Source organism: Chaetodon auriga, chromosome 5, assembly GCF_051107435.1.
Source record: "Chaetodon auriga isolate fChaAug3 chromosome 5, fChaAug3.hap1, whole genome shotgun sequence".
NCBI classification, from domain to species: Eukaryota; Metazoa; Chordata; class Actinopteri; order Chaetodontiformes; family Chaetodontidae; genus Chaetodon; species Chaetodon auriga.
This window is the reverse complement of record NC_135078.1, coordinates 12,157,272-12,172,092: the sequence shown is the minus strand read 5'-3', so window position 1 is coordinate 12,172,092 and position 14,821 is coordinate 12,157,272. Positions and strand designations below refer to the sequence as shown.

General features: G+C 42.9%; 3 protein-coding genes across 7 annotated transcripts in view; 1 reads left to right on the top strand and 2 right to left on the bottom strand.

The window, feature by feature from the left end:
- Window positions 1-678: 678 nt before the first annotated feature.
- Window positions 679-9,174, bottom strand: vsig10 (V-set and immunoglobulin domain containing 10). Its single transcript, XM_076731267.1, has 9 exons — window positions 8,956-9,174; window positions 8,551-8,862; window positions 6,747-7,052; window positions 4,251-4,541; window positions 2,762-3,046; window positions 2,342-2,455; window positions 1,636-1,648; window positions 943-1,085; window positions 679-846 (listed from the first exon to the last, which is right to left on the bottom strand). Exons 1-9 carry the CDS (start codon window positions 9,005-9,007, stop codon window positions 752-754), a joined length of 1,611 nt encoding a protein of 536 aa, XP_076587382.1. The 5' UTR covers window positions 9,008-9,174; the 3' UTR covers window positions 679-751.
- Window positions 9,175-10,647: 1,473 nt separating this feature from the next.
- On the top strand, window positions 10,648-12,510 carry pebp1 (phosphatidylethanolamine binding protein 1). Its single transcript, XM_076730074.1, has 4 exons — window positions 10,648-10,875; window positions 11,223-11,332; window positions 11,788-11,888; window positions 12,053-12,510. Exons 1-4 carry the CDS (start codon window positions 10,741-10,743, stop codon window positions 12,268-12,270), a joined length of 564 nt encoding a protein of 187 aa, XP_076586189.1. The 5' UTR covers window positions 10,648-10,740; the 3' UTR covers window positions 12,271-12,510.
- Window positions 12,511-14,029: 1,519 nt separating this feature from the next.
- Window positions 14,030-14,821, bottom strand: part of taok3a (TAO kinase 3a) — a 64,600-nt gene continuing 63,808 nt past the window's right edge. For all 5 annotated transcript variants that reach the window (XM_076730069.1, XM_076730070.1, XM_076730071.1 and 2 more), the window contains one exon: window positions 14,030-14,709. In XM_076730069.1, coding sequence (XP_076586184.1) covers window positions 14,548-14,709 — 162 coding nt within the window. In that variant the 3' untranslated portion in view covers window positions 14,030-14,547. The remainder of the gene's footprint in view (window positions 14,710-14,821) is intronic.

The window sequence follows — 14,821 nt, the reverse complement described above, 5'->3', positions numbered from 1 at the left end:
AACTATGAAGGGAAAATTACAGTTCACAGTCACACAATTTTACTTTTCATAGCAAAGTGTCTGATTAAATATTTCTATATATGAAGACTAACGGTGATTTAACGTTCAGAGCATATCACCAGCCCCTAGTTTAAATATTTACAAAGAGGAAAGTCATATACAAAATATTGCTGTATTACTGACACTCACACACTGATTCAGAAACACAGGGCACTTTCACTATGACCCAGGTCTCATGTTGTAAATTTCAGGAAGGCACAACTGACTTCCGGTTGTTTCCACCATTACATTTCACACAATGCAACCCCCGACAAACTGACTCCACCACATTTTTCAACTGGTTCCAGTCTAGAGCTGCATTCAGGGGTAGTCACAGCTCGTCTGTAAATGTTATGAGCACGATACAGGATGCAGATATCCGTAAATACGAAGTAAGTTATGGATGAGCGAGGACATTGATTCATCACCACAGAGATTCCAACAGTCACATTTTATTTAAACAGCTTCATTTACTGCACGGATCTCAGGATCAGAGCCACATATTCAAAATGCTGTACAAACAAAATCGTAGAAATAAGCTTACAAACTCCTTTTTTTAAAAAAAAAAAAAAACACAAATTAAAAGAGTTTTTTTTTTTTTTTTTTTTTTTTTTTTTTAAACACAAGTCTTCCACCGATTCTGTTCACATTCTCGTTGGGAGTAAATGTACCTAAAATAAAACACTTCTCTAAAAAAAAAAACACCCAATACCTAAAATGTTACGAGATCCACTGGCTCTTCTGTCGGCGCAGCTTCCTCCTGCTGCTCTGGGCTTGTGTCAGCCGTGTCTGCGTCCTCATGATCACCTAAAAGCAGAAACAGGAAGAAAAAAAAAGGCCATTTTCACTTTGCAAAGTTGTAATTTTACTCACTATAAAATCAATGGTGTGATGAGGTCATACTCGATGGGATTCGGTGTATCTGGACAAGCGTTGTGTGGGATCCGTTGGTTAACGGGGGCAGCCGGGGAACGGCGTCCTGAAAGATCTGCTCGTCGTCCGACTCCACCAGACTCAGCACGTCTCCTCTGTCCTCCTCCATATGCCTGCAGAGCAGAGATATTATGAGATCAGAGTGCACCAGCAGGTCAGGAGCCAGACTGTATCATAAAAAACACCTGAGACTCCTCTACACAGATACACATCATCATTTTACAAGGAGGCAAATGCAACACATTAATCAAGCATCACGGTCCTGGTGCTGCTAGGTGCATTTCTGTCATCCTCGGCCAGAGCCGCGCCAGCTTCCACTCTTTATGCTGAGCTAAACTACCATCTGCTGGCTGTAGCTTCATATTTACAGTACAGACACAAGAGAGGTATCAGCCTTCTCATCTAGTGCACAAAAAAACGAGCATATCAACAAAAATGCTGAATTAATCCTTCACAGGCCTTGCAGCTGCATTGCATTCTGGTCTGCTGAGGCCGTGATAAGTGCAGAAACCAGTGTACGACAAGCTCGTGTTTGCAGGAATAAGAACATTATTGAAGTACAAAAATAATAAAGTACTACACAAGGCCATTAAAACCCAGAGTGCAGTACATAACAACAAACACAAACATGCAGTGTGAGATAAATAAATGTGAGACACTCACCTAAAACCATCTCCTGAAACAAAAAGACAAACAGAAATTGTGAAATTAGTATGAGTGGGTTTTCACACTTTTTATACTGAAAAAAAAAAAAATACATTAAGCACTAAACTACTGCTTTCAAAGGACTAAGGCTACAGGTACGGTTTCGCCTCATGCCGTGCGACACATCTGGTTTGCATCGAGCTGATCAGGGTGTTGACTGTGTCCCGGAATGTCGGCCCACTCCTCTTAAACAGCTGCCTGAAGTTGCTGTCTTACACGGCGATCAGAGCAAACCAGACATGCTTGACGGACGACACGTCGGTTGTGTGAGCAGGTCATACAGGAACTGGGATGTTTTCAGCTGCTATTGTGTGCGCAGACCCTTGCAACACGGGGCTGAGCATTATTATGCTGCAACATGAGCTGACGGCGGTGAATGAAGGGCACGACAATGAGCCTCCGGATCACGTCACAGTATCTCTATGCATTCAAATTCTCATCAATATGTGTCCGCTGTCCGTAGCTTGTGCCCGCCGAGGACAACACTGCACGCTCCCTCAGCGCTCGTGATATCTGTGGCATCGTGTCGTGTGATAAAACTGCACATTTTAGAGTTTGTTCAGTGTATAATTCATGCTTTTCTGAGTGTCACTTCCCAACATTACATTTCTAAGATTCATTTGTTGCATGTGTTTGTGGTTTGATGAAGGTGAACAGAAGTTACCCAGGCAAATCCGGTGCCGGCTGGAGTAAACGGTTTTAGCTACGACTGCAGCGGATCCCACAATCAGTGCAGCTATAAAGATGCCGATGATGGCTCCCGTGTACGCAGAGGAAGCTGTTGAGACAAAACAAGGCGACAGGGAGAGGATTATGAAGCAGAAGAGGGGAGGAGCAGCAGGTTTATCAGCATTCCAGAGTTGGAGTCAACACCTGCAGTGACTGGCTCATTGTTTGTCTCATTCACGTGTAGTAAGAACTGTGAGTTCAGCTCAGTCTTCGTTACTCATCGTTCCCTCAAACTTTCAGGTTTCCATTTGTTTACATTTTTTTCCACTGTTGATCTCCCACGCTCTCAAGCTATTTTCTCCTGCACATGTGACTTTACTGCAGCCCAAACCCTTCCCCTCATCCCAAAACTCACTCCTCACAGTGAGGTAGACCTCCAGCTCGCGGACGGCGAGGGGGTTCTCGCTGCGGCAGAAGTAGGTGCCTTCGTCGTCCTTGCTGATGTTCAGTATGGTCAGCTTCTGGGTGGGGCCGTCCTCGGACAGGACATACTTGGAACCCGGTACGATGTTCTCCTGCTGGAGCCCCTTTCTCCAGGTGGTGTTTGCAGGGGGCATGGAGACGGCCTCAGTGCAGATCAGAGTTATGCTGGTCGCCTCCTGAGCCGTTACCAGCGGCTCGCCTTCAGGATACGGAGGCTCTGGGAGAAAAGGACAAACACCGATTGAACGGTTTTCAAACTCTATCAAAAACTAAAGTGTGAAACTGGAAATTTGTGGTTTTATGTGGGTGGGTCAGAGCCAGGCTAGCTGCCTCGGCTGTTTCCAGTCTTAATGCTAAGCTAACAGTCTCCTCGGTATAGCTTTGTATTTACCGTACAGATGTAAGAGTGGTATCCATCAAAATATCAAACTATATAAAAGTGCTACATCTAATGATTACTTTCTTTATCAATTCACATCAAGAAAATATGAATTGAATAATCAATGACAAAAACAATCTTTAGCTGCAGCACTGCTTTGTCGAAAAGCAGTAAATCCTCACATTTGAGGGTTAGGGTTTAAGACAGTTACATACTGAATCTTAATTCATATTTCAAGGTGTGTCTTCATAAAACACTTCAAATCTTTCCAAACATCGAACAATGCTGATAAGCTGATGCAAACATATATACTGTCAATCACTCATCACAGTATTTGCGCAATCCTGTTCTGTGATGATAACCTTTCCACCACTGAGTGACTCACAAACTGTCCACATGTGCTGCATGCAACACCGAGTCCTCACAGGACAAATGTGTCTAAGGTAAGTACGAGCACTTTGACCCACATAAACAGTCCCTGTGAGAACTGTCCACAGTAAGTTCTGTAGGTTATCCAGAGTAACAGGGACATTTAAGCAGAGAGAGAGAGAGAGAGAGGTTTCTTTGGATTAAAGTTTTTGAATGCTGTGAATGCCTGGAAAGAATCCTCCATTGCACTGGGGTGTAGACAGAAACCTTAAGAGACGGATATCTCAAAGCCTCAGTAGATAAACCCACGTTGACCTGAATGTTAGAAGCTATCTGCACGGCTAGATAACATACAGTGTCCACATGATGTCCCTGCTAATCTGGAGAATCCACAGAGCTCACTGCAGACAGTTTTCATACTCTTTGTTTCAGAGCAGGATGCTGCTGCTAAATATCATTTTTCAATAATGCAAGTTTGAATTTGGTCCACCCTTAAAATGAAACCAAGGTCAACACGAGGAATTCTGAGTGCAAGTAAACACTGTCCACAGTGGCTGCTGGCTGAAGAGTCTCACTGTGGCTCAGTGGCCTCTAAAGTGGAAAGCACATAAAAGATTCAACGGTTGGACATCTCAGGATTGTCAAGAGGCTCATTTCACCGCAACGCGCTTACTGAGGGTAAATGAACACGACTTCTCCGTTCCCGGAGCGAGCGCTAGGTGCCTGGCCATGCACCTCAGCGTCTGCCCGTCGGACAGCGAGGAGCGGTTCAGCGTCACCGACAGGCTGTCCGTCACCTCCGATGCATAGACGCGCCCTTTCCAGTGAGCTGCCTGGTCGCCCTGGTCGTCCCCCCAGCGTAGCGTCGGGGTCGGGTACGCTCCAAACCAGGTGCAGTTGAACTGGACGTGGGTAGGGTCCAGTGCTGGTGCCCACATGCACTCAGGGTGTCTGTCTGGGACATCTAGTCAGGACAAACACACATCAGTGAGGAAGATGACAAAAACTACAGGAGGCAGCAGTGGACTACGGCTGTGCGTCGTGCCTGTATGTGCAGACAGATCAGCACATGTTGAAACATTTATCTAACACTGTAGCTTTAATTTTCATCTTCTTTTTTTAGATTGTGTCATACACAGACACCTTTCGTACTGAAACATGACGGATAAATAAAGTAAAGAGATCATGAACAGTGTGTGTTCCCTTAAAGTAACGATCCCATTTCATGCACTTTTAATATTCTAAGGGTATCATCATTATTTCCATGGAGCACAAACCATCAGCTACCACCTGATGACGATTTAGCCTCTGAGGTCAACAGTAGATGTTTCAGGTCTTCCAGTGCAGCCAGCTGGTATCTGGTATTTGGACATTTGCACCAACACTTCCTCTTCCATTGTTCACAGCACAATGAGCAACTGGAGATGCTGAGACGACATTTTGGCTCATTTCTATAAACAGATATCTACATATGAATGCAGATGAATGCAAAAGCTATTTCCTGAAGCCTATTCTCATCAGATGTTAGCTGATGGGTTCTGAGCCGTCCACACCGACTGTTTACTTGCAGACAGAAAGATCTTCAAGAGGCAGAGATCACTTTGATACAAACCATTTGGAATATTTATAAAATACAAACAGGATTAAAACGTCGATACTCTAGTATCCCTGACATTAAATGTCCCACCTTCACCCAAAAAGGCTGAATATAAGAACAACACCGACAGAGATCTTCCCCCTACTTTTAGTAGTAAAAGTACACTGATTTTCCCAGACTTGTAGCTCCACTGGCTCAGCTATTTTTATGTCTTTTAATTCATGGAGTTGTTATTCGCTGAGGTAGTACTCTGGCGCTATAACTTTCCTAAATAAAACCTATACGTAATCAACATCTTGTTTAGTTCAGTTCTTTGTCCGTGTACTTTGCTTCCTCTTCTTAATATTCTGTGACGAGACACAGAAGTTCCGTAGTTGTGAAGGACAAAAAAAACAAAAAACATAAACAACTCATCACATACGGCAGATACAAGCTGGTAAACCTACAAATATCTGACTATAGTTTATTCTGAGAGCTCCTAATTTTCGTGTTTTACTTTGGTGCTAATCATAAGGAAATAGGGAAATTCTGTGGAAACCCGCTTTGAGTGGGATTAGCAGAGGACATAACAGAGGACGCGCAGATGAAGCTACTGTAACATCGTAGTGGATTTACTGTGTTTACTTGATCTCTTCATGTTCAGTCTGGCAACATTTGACTGAATCGTTTTCAGTGACGGTTGAGAAGCCGACCACAAGTCTCTGCATAAGGATTATGTGCTGATACTCTGTGGACTCTTTGAGGACTATTTTACATTTGAAAAGACATGAGTATGGACACAGTATCTAGAAAACTGAAATCTTCATTCCCTCTCTGGAAGTTGTCCTATTTTATTGCTTTACAATATTCAATCAAAGGGGATCAAAAGGCTCTTCAATCTCAAAGTGAAAACTATACCAGGACAGGCTGTCGAACCCCAAACACAAACATCAGAATGTTCATTTTCATCACAATATTTCTTCTTTTTTCACTCCCTTATTTATCCCATTTTCAGATTTTATGAAAAACTTTCTTTTCTTTGATATCTTTTACATTTTTTCCCCATTATTCTTAGTATACTCAGAGATATTATAATGGTTTTCTATTTAGAAGAAGTGGATTAATGCACCCTTAGGATTGAGAACATCTCTGCTTCTAGCCCTCTATGAAAAATATTACTACTACTACTACTAACAATAATAATAATAATAATTGTGTCTCTGTGCACATGATTTATGACTTTGACTTCCCACCAAAAATTGAAAAGAACTGAAAGTTGGCACTGAATGCTTCGCCGTGTTGTTTACTTTTTGTTTGATCAGATATTTCCCAATTAAAATCAGCATTTCTCTTTACATTTTCTTGTGCAGCTGCTTGTATTACAACAACATTAAACACTGATGCACTGAGAAGTGTTTTGCCAATTTTTTCTTCCTTTGGAAAACATTCAAATTCTTCAAAATAAGGTGTGTATATATATATATATAGATAGATAGATAGATAGATAGAGAGAGAGAGAGAGAGAGAGAGAGAGAGAGCCTTTCTGCATTAGTCGGAGCAGGGTATTCTGGGTATTCTGCTCGTGCTACTTACAGTATACGAGCAGCTGTGTGCTCTTATTGACTGTCTGGTGAGAGACGGTGTTGTGGGCCCGGCAGCTGTAAACTCCCTGAGCGCTGGGCTGAACGTCCTTTATCCTGAAGTTCAGCCAGGATCCAGAGGTCGAAACCAGCGACTCGTTGCTGGACGAGGCTCCGCTGAAGGCCCAGGTGAGCTGCTGAGAGGGGTAAGAGGAGCCGGAGCAGTTAAAGGAGACGCTGGAGCCCCGATAGGCAATGAGTGTCCCGTTGGACAGGGCAGTGGCTGGACCGATGGACGTGGATACATTTTCTGGACCACCTGAAAGGAAGTCAAGCAGCACATGAGTTAGAAGTAAATAATGTGAGCAATTCAACAGTTTCCGGGAGAAAATGATTGAAATTATTTATATTTACAACACCGATAGCTAGAAGTGACTTGAAATGTACTGTTCCACTGCGGGAGCGTAACCTGACATGTAACACCACTGTCACACATTCTGCTTTACAGCTGAAATGATCAGCTGATTAATTGATTCCTATTTCATTCTGATAATTTTTTAGGTCATTTTTTCTGGGAAATTTTAGCCGGTGAGAATTTGCTTACATGATTTAATGTTTGGTATTTTTTTCTTAAAAAAAAAACAGATGATTGCTCGGCTATAAAAGTATTTTACATTTTTTTTCGATTATTCAATAGATCAGCAAACTGTTTCAGCTGTAAACTTAATGATTCATTGAAAAATCATTTATATACTCATTGATCATTGACAGCATTTCTCATTATTTTCTTCATTTCTGCAAACCAAACAATCAATCAATTAGCGGAGAAAATATTATTTTTATACTTGCGTAGTTTATAGTATAATATAATATTTTCAATGCAGGACTTTTACTTGTAATGCAGTACTTCAGATACTGCAGAACTCAGCTGCATGTGTGCTGACGAGGCCCAGACAGAGAGCTCATGTCAAACCAATTTCAAAGCCTCTGCACTGGCTGCCTGTTTACTTCAGAGTTGATCCTTTTACTGGGTTGTGAAGCTCTTAATGGTCTTAGTTCTACCTATTCATCAGATTTGTTTTTATCGTATGGACCCTATAGACCGCTCAGGTCCTCTCAGTGAACTTTAAATTATCCCAAAAGTCCAAACAAAAACCCACGCTGAGGCATCGTCTTATCGCTCTGGTCCTCGTCTCTGGAACAGCCTCCTGAGGAGCTGAGGGCGGCTGAGCGTGGTGCTACTTTTAAAAGCAAACTTAAAACCAACCTTTTAAATATGGCTTTTTGTTGAACCTTACTAATCTCATCTACCGGTACTTCTCTTTCCTTTCTTCATTTGTTTTAGCCTGTTTTACTTGGTCTGTCCTTTTTATTTTCTTGATTTTTTCCCTCTTCTTTTCTTGTCCGATTTACTTCATCACATCTCTTCTTAGCATTTTCCTTATTTTATTCTTCCTGTTGTTTTCTTTATTTTCCTTATTATACCCCGTCTCACACGTCTGGCTTTACTCACATTATTTATTTAGTGAGTTTATGTTATTATCTTTTAGTCTATTTTGTTTGGCTATTCTGAATCCGACCTCTGGTGTTTCCTCATTGAAAAGTTATGGAAGCGCTTCCTCATTTCCTGTTTTTTTTTAATGAAAAGTGCTGTACAAACAAAGCCTGACTGATTGAGTACTTCCTGAACACTTCCTCCTCTACTCCCCATGCGGCCTGTCTGTTATGTGGAAGAACCAGTTTGTGTTTACTGGAAATGCTTCTTCAAGGATTTCTGCATACTGGCCTCATCACTGCACCTGTGCACGTTCACTTACTTGTTACTTGAAGCAGGACACGTGCCTGAAAAGTGCTGTTGCTTGGCAGTGTGGAGTTGCACAGGTAGCTGCCCTCATCTCCAGGTAACACCTGCCTGATGTTCAGACTCCCATCATGCAGCACTGTGAAGCGCTGGCCGGCGGGTGCGGGGCTCGGTGAGGAGCCGCCACCCCGAATGATTTCTCGTCCATCTTTCATCCATGCCGTTAGAGTCGGTGTCACAGTACCGACGGTGTAACACGGAAGTAGAGCGACGTCGCCCGGTGCGGCTGTCAGCGCCGTTTCGGTGGAGACATTACCCGAAACTGCCGCTGTGAAAGAGGAGGGAGGAAAAAGAACAGCTCGTGAGCAGGGTTTCACACTCACCTGTGTCACCTGGCCGTCTGCTCTCGATTAAAACTCACCTGTGGCAGGTAAACACAGCAGTAGAAGCGCGACGTTTGCGACTATTTCCATGTTAACTTTCCAACTGGCTACATCTCCCTCAGAGGAACGAAAGGCTTCCAGTCCAAACCTGTCTGACTAGTCCACCTGTAACACGGTGGACACCAGTCCGCCCATTAGAAGCCACAGCAGACAGACTAGAGGGCGAGCAGAGGTGACCAGTCTGACATGATGTGACATCTGCTCTCCACCTCTGTTTACTAGAGCATGCTGATCCGGAAACTTTGGCACAGACAAACCACACCCTGACTTCACCTGGTTAAAGGGACAGTGACACCACGTCTATTAGCAGGTGGTAAATGCTTCTTGGTCCCTGTCAGTGTTTCACAATGTAGGATGTTTTTGGATTAATATTGTTGCATTGAAGTGTATGATGCATTTTAATTACTTTATATACTTTTTGGGTAGTTTAAATCTACAGCAATGCATCATGTTCTGTAAGACTGTCATATGTTTCTCGTGTTGCTGTCCTGTGAAATCAACGTGTCTCTGAAAAATCAACTGTTTCCGAGAGGGGTTTTAAATAGTTTATTTATCTGAAGAAGTGGGAGAATATTATCAATCTCTAAAGGAACACTTAATCCTTCAGTTTATCAGAAAAATTCAAAATCACTGCTTGAAGTATAAAGCTGCACAAAATGTAAACATCAGGTACAAATACATTAAAAAGTACTTAAAATTTGTACTTAAGCACAGTATGTGAATGAATATACTTTGTTACATTCCCACCACTGTTGTTGTTGTTGTTATTATTATTATTATTATTATTATTATTATTACAGGCACAAATTATAGAATTCGGCTAACATTACGTCATTACGACACTGTTATTCACAGACAGGGAGGCGAATCTGTGTTTCTTGTGTGTGTTTTGGGGTCTGTGGCATGCAAATTTGAACCACCACCCATAAAGGCAATTACAGGCATCACTTATTTACCTCGACTGGGTGCTATCAACAACAACACATTACCACAGACCTGCTGAAAGGCCACAGAGGAATAACGTTGCACCTTAATAAGTGGGGGACGCACATTCCTCTGTTTTGTCTGGTAAAATATAATATAACAGTACTCTTGGAGTCAGTCGTCAGTTTCTAAAAATGGGATGACTGAAAGTGTGTTAATGGAGCATGTGAGCTGGAGGAGGGACGAGCTCAGACGGGTGATGTAATTGACAGAAACTTTAGCGAACCACAATCCCTGTGATACTCAGGCGACAGCGCCTTCTGCTGGTCACCTACATTTTGTGCTGTTTGTGCCATTCACGTGTGCTCTGAGTGCTGGGAAAAAACAAATTTCCCCACACTACTAAACACAGGATGCATCAGTAAGTTAGTTTACCTTTCATTTGACTTAGCGCTGGAATCGTGAAGGCCTAACAGCATATTTTACCTCTAATATAATAATAATTACTAGAACACTACAATGATCACAACGACCAACGAACATGGTAATAATTTACCAATCGGAATTTACATCAAAAGGGGTTATTAACCCTATAACAGCAAATCAACTTACAAAGTATCATCAACACTTACTGTTGTTCGTTTAAGGCTAAATTTCAGATTCACAAATCAAGATATTTTGGATTCAGATCCAGTTCAATTTGTTCAGTAGTTCCTATAACTTCTGGTGGTACTTGAACGCAGCAGTTTTGGCTTTTTTTTCGGTGCGTGTCTGAGTGGCTGCAAGACTAGCAATCAGCAGTTCAGTCAAAGGCGTCTGCAAACGGACTAGAAGTAGAAATGCCCGTGGATTTGAGCCAGTGGACCGGGTCTCTTGCCCTGCTTGAGGTCGAAGAAAAGCCTGCACAGCCTCTAACTGTTAAATACGGCTCTGTAGAAATCGACGAGCTCGGAAAAGTGCTCACGCCAACACAGGTTAGTGAACTGACTAATGTTGCTAGCCCAAGCTAGCAACTCTGCTAGCTTGGGCTAGCCAACTTCGTTACTGGGTGTTAGTTTCAAAGCTATGTCCGCAGCATCATGCCAGTATGTATTTCTTAAAAAAAAGAAAACGCGTTTCTTCAGCTGATTATTTGCTGTCAGCATGTTTGCATTTGTTGGGCAACAATGAATTAGGTTACATAATGCCTCCAGCGTGTGTGCAGCTGTAATAGATGGCGTATATCGCCCCCAAGTGGGCGTCAGAGCTGCTAAAGCTCGTGCATGCAGCCATCCCAACGTCAAGTTGACGTTCAAACGCCTTCACCCGTGTTCAACTGCAGGTGCAGAATCGACCCACCTGCATCGAGTGGGAAGGATGTGACTCCAGTAAGATGTACACTTTGGCCCTGACCGACCCAGACGCACCCAGTAGGAAAAACCCCCAGTTTAGGTGAGCAGAGCAGGTTTAAAACAAATACAGTCATATATGTGACAGAAAATTATTCATCGTCATTGCATGGTAGGGAGCCAACAGGGGGTCCAGTCTTGTGGTCTGGCCCCTGGTGGACCCATGACTGGAGTAAAGCGGTACTGGGGAAAACATGAGATCTGTGGTCTTCTTCAACCCCCAGTGTAAGTGCATTGAGTATGAACGGTACACCGCTGCTTTCAAGTACTCATAGAGCACATAGAAGACTATACATACCAGCTGAGGTTTATTTTGCCTGGAGTACTACCACTGGGTTGCATTGCGTCAGTAGTTATTTAATTATTTACTTAGTTTGCATATGGTAATATATATGAGCACTAAAATCACTCTTCTTAGACTTAGACTCAGGCCTCGTCAAAGACAGATCCTCAAGTGCATGAGGATTCATTTGTTTTGTTTTTTGCCTTTCACGAAAGGGAGTGGCACCACTTCCTGGTGGTCAACATGAAAGGAAACGATGTGTCCTCCGGCTGCGTCATGTCGGACTACGTGGGCTCTGGTCCTCCTAAGGGCACAGGTAAGAGACAGTGAAGCTTAGACACTGTTAAAGGATACAGATGGTTTTCAGTTCGTCCTGTTTAACTTGCAGTTTGACCAACGTTCAATTGGCTGGATTTGTGTCCGTGTTTTGTGAAATGTTGCATATTTGGGGTTAAGTTAACCTGTCTTTGTCCCCCTCAGGTCTCCACAGGTACGTGTGGCTGGTGTATGAGCAGCCAGGCAGCCTGTCCTGCTCGGAGGCCGTCCTTACAAACCGATCTGGAGACGGCCGTGGCAAGTTTAAGATCCAGATCTTCAGGCAGAAATACAACCTGGGAGCTCCGGTGGCAGGAACCTGTTACCAGGCCGAGTGGGACGACTACGTCCCCAAACTGTACGAGCAGCTGGCCGGGAAATAGATGAAATGATGCGACTCTAAAGCATTCAGCACTAGGAATTCCCACAGAGGCCGCAGGTTTGTTGGAAATCCCATTCTTGCACGGAGCAAAAACCCCAACAGTAACAAAGCATTTTTTTGTGTGTGCCACTAAACAGTATTTTTTCTCCCTGCGTTGCCAAACCATGCTGTCACAATAATAGCTGCACCTCTCAGTGACATCACCTGTACTCTTCTGCAATAAATCTGTTACACACTGAAATGTTTGTGTTCTTTGTAAAAATGTTTTCTGATCCCGTGGTGGCCGATAAATGCTTAGAGCCCCATTCAACCAGCTTGGATCCTCCATCACATCTTATTATTGAACATTTATTACGATGCTGATTTATCATAAAGGTCAGGAGGAATTGGAGGAATGGTTCCATTGTGATCTATATAATTAGAACCAGGAGCTCAGTTGCAGAAGCAGAAAGTACAGCATCATTTACTGTGGAAGGTGTCAACAATACACTATGTACATTTCAGCTGGAAGAAGTAGAAACTAGATTTAGTTCCTGGGTGAAAGCTCCTGGCCCTCCCAAAGGTTTTTGCTTATCTAACTCCACATGTGGAGCAGTCTAAGTTAATAAGGGGACTGCAGACAGGAGGAGCTGCCATGAACTTTGCTCACTTTTCTCCAACATACCTTTAGCAACCTTTGTTCCTGCCAACAAGAGGGGCTTCAGTTTGTGTACTGTGACCTCAGTTTGCTCTCACCAGCTCAACAATATGAAATACGGACTTGTGTCAGATACAGTGGCCTGATCGACTGAACTGACACTTTGTTTTAAGTTATTTGTACCATGTAATACTACTGTTAATAGTACAATTCAAATCACTGAAAAAAGAGACAGAGTACAGCAGTAACAGCTGGAGTTCATGCTCAAACAGCTTTGTTATTGGGGGGCTGATGCAGGCTCTCCTGGTTTATTAATCTGCTTTTTGCTTTGTACACAGTGAATATGATGATATGAGTAATTTGAGTTGGACATATATAACAACAGGTTCTTAGTTTGTGTGATGAGCACTTTATTTACAAATATAATTAAAAGCTCTGACAGATTCATGCTTTCTTTTAACCTGGAAAAAAAAAATTAAAGTGCATGCAATAATAAAGCATCATACTGGTCTGGTGTATAAGAAAATACACAGCTTGAGAGTTGTGTAAAGCAAAAAAAAAAAAAAAAAAAAAAAATCAAACGAAAATCCCATTGATAGATGACTGAAATAGTATCTGAGGAGGGGGGAGAAAAAAAGCTCCTTTAAAAATTCTTTTCTGATTCGAGTGACAGTTAAAATACAATACGAAAATAAGTAAAAGCTCTCCATAAATCCTTCTATACACAGAGTACAAGTCCCCCCCCCCCCCCCCCCCCACGAAGCCCTTTGTGCTAGCTGGGAGTTGGAGTTCACGTGTCACATGTATTGTTATTATTATTATTCACATTGGCTGCCAGTGCAGAGAAATCAGTACGATACACATATTGAGTACCACGATTCACCCTCCCATCGGTAATCAAATTCACCCGAAGGAGTCACATTTATCAGAAGCGTACCTGTATGTACATTGTGATATTCGTCTCTCAAAGTATCAAATTATTCAAATTTGTCATAAAAATGTCCTGATGAATAAATACCAAAAACTGTTGACATAAGCAGTGCAGAGAGCGGCTGCAGAAGGATCGGCTGTTTGATTTATCACTTCGAGAGAGAGCTTTGTTTTTTTTTTGTTTTTTTTTTTTGCTCTAGACTGAAAAAACAAACTAACGAAAAAATGAATCACTTCTAAAAATGCATGGTTGTGGAGCGATACAGCTCATCGAACTTGCCCTCATTTTTCTCTCCCTCCTTCTCTCGTCTTCCACTTTTAGTCACACCAAAAGTGTCATCATTGCACAAGACACGAGAAACACTGTGACTATGTTATCATTATTCTTACAAAAACATGACAACTACAGGAAGTTATCCAGCATATTTTTTTGTCATCTTGTGACACCATGAGAGGCAAGGAGGGGGAGGAAGTTTCGGTGGGTTTGGGGGCACTAAAACCTGCCATCGACTCCGTCTGACTGGCCCAGAAAACAGCCGATTCTGGAGCCGTTTATTGTATATATTTTTTTTTGCGTCTGTGTGTTTTGAGTGACGGCGTCAGCAACAGTGAACACCTGCACTGTCAGGTCAGGTCAGGTAAAAGCAGAGGAGGGGTGTACTGAGCCCGGGGATCACGAGAGACGGCGGTGGCGGCGGCAGCGGCAGCCCCTCATCTGTAGTCGTCCTTGGGGAGGTCCAGGGTGCCAAGGTTGCCGAAGCCCAGCCGCATGCTCTCCATGTCGAAGCTGTCGGTCTCCCGCTCCTGGCGCTCCAGCAGGTGTTTGATTCGATCGGTTCGCTCCTTCTGAAGGGAAACCAGCTCCTCTTCAATCTGTGGGAAACACAGAGGGACGAGGGATATTCAGGGTTAACGTGATGGAGAACATGTTGCCAATTAGTTAAAATTTGATATGATTATGATTACTACTACTACTACTACTACT